This window comes from Loxodonta africana, chromosome 7 (assembly GCF_030014295.1).
Source record: "Loxodonta africana isolate mLoxAfr1 chromosome 7, mLoxAfr1.hap2, whole genome shotgun sequence".
Lineage (NCBI taxonomy): Eukaryota > Metazoa > Chordata > Mammalia > Proboscidea > Elephantidae > Loxodonta > Loxodonta africana.
This window is the reverse complement of record NC_087348.1, coordinates 19,630,024-19,638,992: the sequence shown is the minus strand read 5'-3', so window position 1 is coordinate 19,638,992 and position 8,969 is coordinate 19,630,024. Positions and strand designations below refer to the sequence as shown.

The 8,969-nt window shown below is 36.9% G+C and overlaps 1 protein-coding gene across 1 annotated transcript; it reads left to right on the top strand.

Moving 5' to 3' along the window:
* The first annotated feature begins 5,838 nt into the window (after positions 1–5,838).
* LOC100673827 (putative olfactory receptor 5AK3) lies at positions 5,839–6,881 on the top strand. The gene has a single exon (XM_010600891.3). The coding sequence runs from the start codon at positions 5,955–5,957 to the stop codon at positions 6,879–6,881; it is 927 nt and encodes a 308-aa protein (XP_010599193.2). The 5' UTR covers positions 5,839–5,954.
* Positions 6,882–8,969: the final 2,088 nt, after the last annotated feature.

Here is an 8,969-nt window from a genome sequence, read left to right as displayed (position 1 = left end):
TGCTTGGAGTTGCCTTCCCTGGCAGTGCCGATCGCCACCTGGTGCAATCCCAAACATATTTCTAAAACCAAATGTGAAGAGTACTTATTTCAGGAAAGGTTTCTAGATCCCCTAACCAGGTGAGATCTTTCCCTAAATTAATCAAAAAGTATTTGTTATACATTTCCCTTTGGACAATACCAAATACTTCCCTCAGGGTCTTTCGTGACAGAAACCTTGCTCAACCTACCACCTTAAAGATTGTCAACCTAAACTCTTCCAGTGGTGCCAAAAAAGAAAGGCCTCCACAAAAACCCTAGTGATGAGCTTCTATAAAGATTACAGCCAAGAAAACCCTATGGAGCACAGTCCTACTCTGTAACACATGGGGTCACCAAGACTCGGAATCGATTCAATGGATACAGGTTTGGTTTTGGACATATTCACTCTGATTTTTATCACATGCAATCATGTTAAATGTCTTGAGAGCTGTGAATGTAACTTCCGTTATAAACCCAAAGTCTCTGCTCAGAAATTTCAACATATGCAATGTTTTTCTTTAGAAATGAATCGATACTTTTTAATTCCATACCCTGTTTATTCACCATCTTGTAAAATAGTGTGCCTTTAATTTAATAAAACTGATTGCTTTTGTTGAGCTTCGTTGAATTTTGGGACTGTTTTCATTGTCCAAGGCATCTGAACTCAGATCAAAATGAATGTAGTCCTTCAATGTGGACTCCTGAGGATACTCACATTTGTTTCTATAATACTGATGAAAACATTTCAGGAACTACTTCAGTGGACTGACTGTCTCCTCACTCTTATGAACAAATCAATCTCATTGGCTCCTTTTGTCAACTGAAATGCTGCAGCTCTAAACACCAAGAGATGAATATGAATCTCGAATTTCACGGTAATGTTATTTCATGGAATATGACCCCTAAATGCAAACAAGTTCATCTAGAACTCAGCCAGAAAATGGCAATATGGTCCAGTGCTACAATTAAAAGTGGCAGTGTTTTGGTGAGTGGCATCTGGGCTCTTAAATGCTAGTAAGCGGGCATCTAAGATGCATCAATTTGTCTCAACCCACCTGGAGAAAAGGAGAATGAAGAACACCAACAACACAAGGTAAATATGAGCCGAAAAGACAGAAAGGGCCACATAAACCAGAAACTACATCAGCCTGAGACCAGAAACGCTAGATAATGGGCTGCCAACACCCATGACTGTCTTGACAGGGAACACAACAGAGAATCCCTGATGGAGCAGGAGAACAGTGGGATACAGACCTCAAATTCTCATAAAAAGACCAGACTTAATGGTCTGACTGAGACTAGAAGGACCCCGGATGTCATGGTCCCCAGATGCTCTGTTAGCCCAAGACTGGAACCCTTCCAAAGGCAACTCTTCAAACAGGGATTGGACTGGCCTAGACGACAGAAAAAGATACTGGTGAGGAGTGAGCTTCTTGCCTCAAGTAGACACAGGAGACTATGTAGGCAGCTCCTGTCTGGAGGAGAGATGAGAAAGCAGAGAGGGACAGGAGCTGATTGAATGGTCACAGGAAATACAGGGTGGAGAGGAGGCTTGTGCTGTCTCATTAGGGGGAGAGCAGCTAGGAGTACACAGCCAGGTGTGTATAAGTTTTTCTATGAGAGACTGACTTGATTTGCAAACTTTCACTTAAAGCACAATACAAAAAAAAAGTATAAAAATAATTTTTTTTTTTTAAAGTGGCAGCTGAGAAATGTTGTTAACTGGCCTCTAGTGTCCCAACCTGTGCATCCCCGCTCATGGCAATTCCATGCACAACAGAATGAAACTCTGCCTGGTCCTATGCCATCCTCTTGATTAATTGTAGATCAGACCCCTGAGAGATAGTATGTCTATAAACTGCGTTTAAAGGCAATTTAAGGGATTAAAATACATTCTATAAATATTTAATAGTTACAAAAAGTCATATGGAATATGCAATGAACGCTAGTAACTACCAAATTATTGAGGATGTAAAATATCGATACATTTGAAGTCTCAGAATTACATCGTACTGTAATCGGTCAATTAGCTCTTTTCCTCTACATTATGTTTTAAGATTTGGATTGAGAAATGTAGCTTTAGTAAATACATTTTCACTGCTACATAATGCTCTGTTCTTTTATATGCCATAATTTCTTTAATCATTATTTGGTTGTTTATAATTTCGGCTCAACGGCACTGGGTTTTATGATTTTTCCTATTATATAAAATGAATTGATTTCTGCTTTTCAAAATTCAATTAGAAATTTTCTGTACTTTAATGAGGAGTTTATTCCATTTACATTTATTACCATTACTAAAAAACACACGTGGAATTATTTTTGCCACCTCATGTGATAGCTACCATTCTTGTTTTTTTCTGTTTTTCTTTTTATACAGTTTTCTACCTCCATTTCATTTCATTGATTTTAAAAATTCTGTATTTTCTCTAAACTTAAAACTAAATACACTTCATTTTTATTCTTCTTACAGTTATTGAAAACATGCACCATCTACATGAGAGTCTGAAGAATTTTAGAGCGCTTTAAATGTAATGAACTCCTCAATCTACTCTATTAGTGTCATCTGATATTTTTATTTTCTTTATCATTCCCCCTGGTAGAACTTTGGTTAAAAACTTGGCTGCTAACCAAGAGATTGTAGGTTGGAACCCACCCAGCAGCCTCCAAGGAAGAAAGACCTGGCGCTCTGCTTCCTCAGAGATTACAGCCAAGAAAACCCTACGGGGCAGCTCTACTCTGTCATATGGGGTTGCGATGAATTAAAAATCAATTCAACGGCACCTAACAGCGACAACAAGGAAAATATTATTAGTATTTTTCCTGCCTGTCTTTACTCCAATTCATCCACTTGTTCACCTATTTCTAAGCTCACTATTTCTTCTTGTTTCTCAGACTTTTTTTAGAGATGGTATTTCTTTCTTTTGAACAGCGACTTTAAAAACATCTTCAGTTCACATCCTTTGATGATAAACTCTGTATTTATTTTTGCATTAAAATATTTTATTTTTTACTCATGTTATTCATTAGTTCTCACTTTAAAAAAATGTAAAAACTTTATAAAAATGAAATCATAATACTGGTGTATATTTCACTTAGATTCACCAATTCTTTTTCCTGCCATAGGGCTTTATCACTATATAAACAGATTTACATATTTAGCATTCCTCCTATGAACAAAGAAAATCACCTTTATAAAATTTTCACTTCAAAGGCATTTAATATTCATAAATAAACAATCTGATATATATTCACTCCTCAGATTCTCTCTCTTTTCCCAACAATATCTTTTATAGCTGTTTTCTTTATTTCAGGTTCAGGATCTAACTAAGGATTGCGTATTTAAGTTAGCTGTAATGTTTTCCTGGTCTTCTTCAATCTAGGGAAGCTCCCTGTTTTTTGTTTTTTTTTTTTTTGCCTATTTGGTTGTTCTTGTCTTTATGAAATTAACATTGTTGAAGTGTCTAAGTCAGTTGATTTGTGAATTTCCCATCATGTGGGCTATTCAGATTGTTTCCTCATGCTAGATTCGAGATAAGTAGTTTTGGCAACTAAATAACATAAGTTTGAACAATTGTTTATGTAGGTACAACCACAGGCTATGGTTGTTTTCTCTAAGCCCCCCAAGGATTTTATTCTACTCCCTTCTGGCCCTCACTACAGCTTTTGAGAAGTCTACTTTTCAGGCTTCCATCACGTCTTTCTCTCTGGCTACTTCTATGATCTTCTCTTTGCCTTTCTTGTTTTGCTTTTTTTCACAAATAATATTTCAAAGTGTGGACAATTTTAATCGCTTCTGCTTGACATTCTTCATGATTTCCCTTTTTTTTGTTCTCTTGGCAGTTGTTAAAACCTCCGACCTGAATGTTTCCTAAAGTGTGTCCTCTCTTTCTGAAATGCCAATTTAATGCATTCTATTCTAACGTTCATGTTTCTTAACTTTCATAGTTTCCATCTCATTATCATTCTGTCCTATATTCTGGAGAATTTGTTCATATATTCTTCCAGCTCATCAGTTCTTACTTGCAACTAATCTATTATTTAGCCCATCTATAGTCTTTTGTGGAAAACCCTGGTGGCATACTGGTTAAGTGCTATGGCTGCTAACCAAAAGGTTGGCAGTTTGAATCCACCAGGAGCTCCTTTGAAACTATTTGGGGTACTTCTACTCTATGGTTTAGGGTCACTATGAGTCAGAATCAACCAGAGGACAAAGAGTTTAGTTTTTTTGTGCTTTTGGTTTTCTTCATAGTCCTTTGTTTTAATGATTTTTATTTCCCCTAGGAAATCTATTACATTATTTTATAAATCGGTTTGGTAATCTTTGGTAATATTTTGTTCCTTGCTCTTATTTTAAATTGTTTAATTTCTTGAAATAATATAAATCTGGTTGTTTTATATTAAACAAACAAAAACCCAAACCCGTCGCCATCAAGTCAATCCAGACTCATACTGACCCTAGAGGATAGGGTAGAACTGCCCCATAGAGTTTCCAGGAAGTGCCTGGTGGATTGGAATTGCCAACCTTTTGGTTAGCAGCCGCAACACTTAACCACTAAGCCAATAGTGTTTCCAGTGACCCTATAACTACGCCACTAAAAAAAAAATTTTTTTTGGACGCCACTAGGTACCTGATAATTCTAATATCTCAAATACTATGTTGTTCAATTCTGCTATTTGTCATTTCTGCTATCTTTTGCTAAGGATGACTTCCCTTTTACTATTTTTTGATTTTTTGCATTGTAAGATAACTTTTATTGATTTGATCTGTGGGGCTTCTGAAGAACTTGGGTTATTGGTGTGCTCTATTACAAGCCCTTGTTTGATTCCTGCCAGACAGCCTAAGGTGCTTACAACCCAGGACAATTTTTTGTTAATTTCTCAGCTCGATAATGCAAATATAAACTCCAAAACTATATGAATTCCTGGTGGTACTTATAAATTCTCAGGTGGAATTTTTTGTTTGTTTGTTTTTTTGGTTTTTGTACCAACTGAGTAGCTATTTTCACTTATGGACTAGGACTTCTTTACTGAAATGGTAACCTTCAAGGGCTCACACTATCTTTTTGGGTCCATCTACCCTGTGCATATCCAAGACATAATTTCTCATCCCCCACTTACCATTTTAAACCAAAGGTCAGAGTTTCTTGTGATGGCAAAAGTCTTTGGAGCAGCCCAAACATCATCATGACCACCACTCTGGTTTGCAGATTCCTTTTCAATCTTCAGATAACAGGCATTTCCTTTACTTGCTTGAGAGTGTGATATAACTTTAAAATGATCTTTCTTAAATTTTATCCATTACATCCAGGGTTTTTACAGACGGCTTTTACTCACTAGTGTCTACACTATACATCCTGGTACAGATGTTTGAAGAGATTTTCAAAAATGACTTTACCCACCCTGCGTGCATACTTGTTCTCTGTTACGTGTTAGAAAAAAAACTACAAAGATACTCTGAAGCCTTGAAACACATGTGAACCATGAACATATCTTATGTGAAATTGTATGCTACTAATATCAACTTGTTGGTCCAGAATTAAATAACAAATATATGAGAAAAACTATTCGTTGTTGAAAATGATACATAATCCTATTTGAATATTACTTTGCATAAATATATATATATATATATATTTAGAGTAGTTGGAAAGTATGTTAATCTATGTTTTTTAGAACCACATTTATTAGGACTCAGTTTTCCCCCATGACAATCTTCTTCATTTTGAATGTAAATTGATTGCTCAAATACAGCTGCTTACTTGTTGGTTTCTTATAAAAGAAATAGAATAAATACTTACAAAGCAATAAACCTTTTTGTTGTTTGCGTGAAAATTCTACTAAAAAAAGTGACAGCTTTTATTTTAAGAAATCACAAAGCTTTCCCTTCTTTTCTTGGTCCTTCTCTTGATCCTTCCGAGACTACTAGTAGCCATGACACAACAAAATGCCACGGAAGTAACTGAATTCTTCCTACTGGGATTTGGTGGCCAACACAAGTTTCGGCATGTCCTCTTCATTGTATTTCTAGTGATCTATGTGACCTCCATGGTGGGTAATATTGGGATGATCTTACTCATTAAGACAGATTCCAGACTTCAAACACCCATGTACTTTTTCCTACGACATTTGGCTTTTGTTGACATCTGCTATACTTCTGCCATTACTCCCAAGATGCTTCAAAACTTCATAGGAGAAGATAAATCAATATCATTTGTGGGATGTGTAATACAATTTTTGGTTTATGCAACATTTGCAACTACTGACTGTTACCTCCTGGCAGCTATGGCATTGGACCGATATGTAGCCATCTGTAATCCACTTCGCTATCCCATTGTCATGTCTCGAACACTCTGCATCCAATTGGTAGTTGGCTCATATGTCATGGGCTCAATAAATGCCTCAGTGCACACAGGATTTACATTTTCACTGTCTTTCTGCAAGTCCAACATCATCAATCATTTTTGCTGTGATGTTCTCTCAGTTCTCTCCCTTTCTTGCTCCAGTATCAACATCAACATCATGCTACTTCGTGTCTTTGTGGGATTTAACTTGACATTCACTGTGATGGTCGTCATCTTCTCCTACACCGATATCATCAGGGCCATCCTAAAGATGTCTTCTACCGCTGGGAGGAAAAAAGCCTTCTCCACGTGTGCCTCCCACCTGACAGCAGTCACCATTTTCTATGGAAGCCTCTCCTACATGTACTTACAGCCCCACTCTAATAATTCTGAGGAAAATATGAAAGTGGCTTCCACCTCGCATGGCATTGTAATCCCCATGTTGAACCCCCTGATCTACAGCTTGAGAAATAAGGAGGTAAAAGAAGCTCTAAAAGTGATGGGAAAAAAGTTCTAGACTGGGCTGAAATTATTAACTCAAATTATTAAAATTCAGCACAACAAAGCATTCGGCAGAGACATTTTACAAACCTGTTATCATCTCAAATTAGTGTTATCTCTTTCAATACATAAGATCTTAGAATATGTGAAAAATAGTAAGAACATCTCCTGTGTCTAATTTTTCCTGTTATATAGTTTGAGAAACATATCTCACACTACCCATCACGAAAGACTTTATCAAGATTATTTGTAATATTAGGGAGTATTTAATCATTTGAAGTATATTTCAAATATGTTCTTAAGACTGGAAAGAACCCTTGTTTGTATATAATCAATATTGAAATTAAAGTTTATTCTTTTCCATTTGTTTAAACAAATTCCATGAGTTGTCTACAATGAGCCTCTCCATTAATTTTTTTCCAATTACTGTCCAAAACCGGATATAAAATAAACATATTGCTTTAAAAAGCATCTTATGACTCAGGCTATCCTTTTTACCTAATATCCCCGTATTAGTGACATTCCCTAGCATTTGAAAACATTTATCTCTGTTATCAACTAACCTCTTTACTCTGATGGAAACCCTGGTGGCATAGTGGTTAAGTGCTATGGCTACTAATCAAGAGGTCAGCAGTTCGAATCCACCAGGCGCTCCTTGGAAACTCTAAGGTGCAGTTCTACTCTGTCCTAGAGGGTTGCTATGAGTCAGAATCGACTCGACGGCAGTGGGTTTGGTTTTTTGTTTTTACTCTGAATACACTCTTTTTTACTTAGGGGAAAGGAACTCTTGTAAACATTTTTTATTTCTGTCTCCAATAGAGAAACAGAATCTAGAATGCAGGTGGAGCTAGAAACCTAAAGGGTAGCCATTCACTTATAATATGGCATACCAATCATATCAATCAGACAAGTAATTTTAAACTACGGAAACTCAGTGGGACTTCCAAGGGAGGCCAAGAGTCCTTTGAATCAGGAAGAAAAGCTTTAGTAGGTTGAAGGCAATTAGATTGAAGAGCAGCTGAGGAAACGCCCACCTGAATTCTCAAAATCCCATGGTACCTTTATAAAAGAATAAGTCTCATGTCAAAACAACAAAAGCTGTTATAATGAATTGGCCAGAAAACAAACTGTTAAGTAAGAGCACACCCAGAATTGGGCCAGAGAAAAAGATACATTTTTTCAAATGCAATATCCCACATAAATTCTAAGAAGAGAAAAAATATAATAAATTGAAGTCAATATAGGATGACCTGAAACTCCCAAGAAAAGATTGCCTTTGTAAGGAAAGAACCACCTATCCCACCCCAGGGCAGGACCAAATATCTTCATGGCCCAGGACCAAGGATCGCTGCTAGAGAGTCATTAGCAAAGTAGACAGAGGATGGTCTGAGGCTCTGGAAGGGAAAATTTGAGATCCAGTTAAGACAAAAGTGACGATGAAGGTGGGAAAGAGAGGAGACAGGAGGGAGGTGTGTGTTGTTACAAAAGAGCAACATGAGGAATTCTGTGGTTTAGGAATTATTCGGTATCTTGAATGTGGTGATGTTGAGTATCACAGAGATGATGAAATTGTACAGAACTTAATACACACACACACACACACACAAATAAGTACAAGAAAAACTGGTGAATCTAAATAAGATCAGTGGGTTCCATCAAAGTCAATATCCTGGTTGTAATATTATACTATAGTTTTGCAAAGTGTTACCATTGGGAGTGTATTTCTCTTCAGTAAAAGGAATTTCTTTTTTGTAAAAGGAACTTGTTGCTGCTGCAACAAATTACCACGAATTTAGTGGCTTAAACAACACAGATTTATCATCTTACAGTTCTGGGGGTCAGAAGTACAAAGTAAGTCTCAGTGTGCTAAAATCAAGTTGTCATCAGGGTGCGTTCCTTCCTAGTGGCTCTAGGAGAGAATCTATTTGCTTGCCTTTTTCAGCCTGTAGAAGTCACCTGCATTCCTGCCTCATAACCCCCTTCTCTATCTTCACAGCTAACATCATAACATCTTTAAATGTCTCTCTGACTTTGGCTCTTCTGCCTCTCTTTCTCCTTACAAGGACCGTTGTAATTGCATTGGGCCCACTTGGGTAATCTAGGA

Coding starts and splice junctions, on each gene's coding strand:
- LOC100673827 (XM_010600891.3), top strand. CDS start 5,955: ATGACACAACAAAATGCCACGGAAGTAACTGAATTCTTCCTACTGGGA.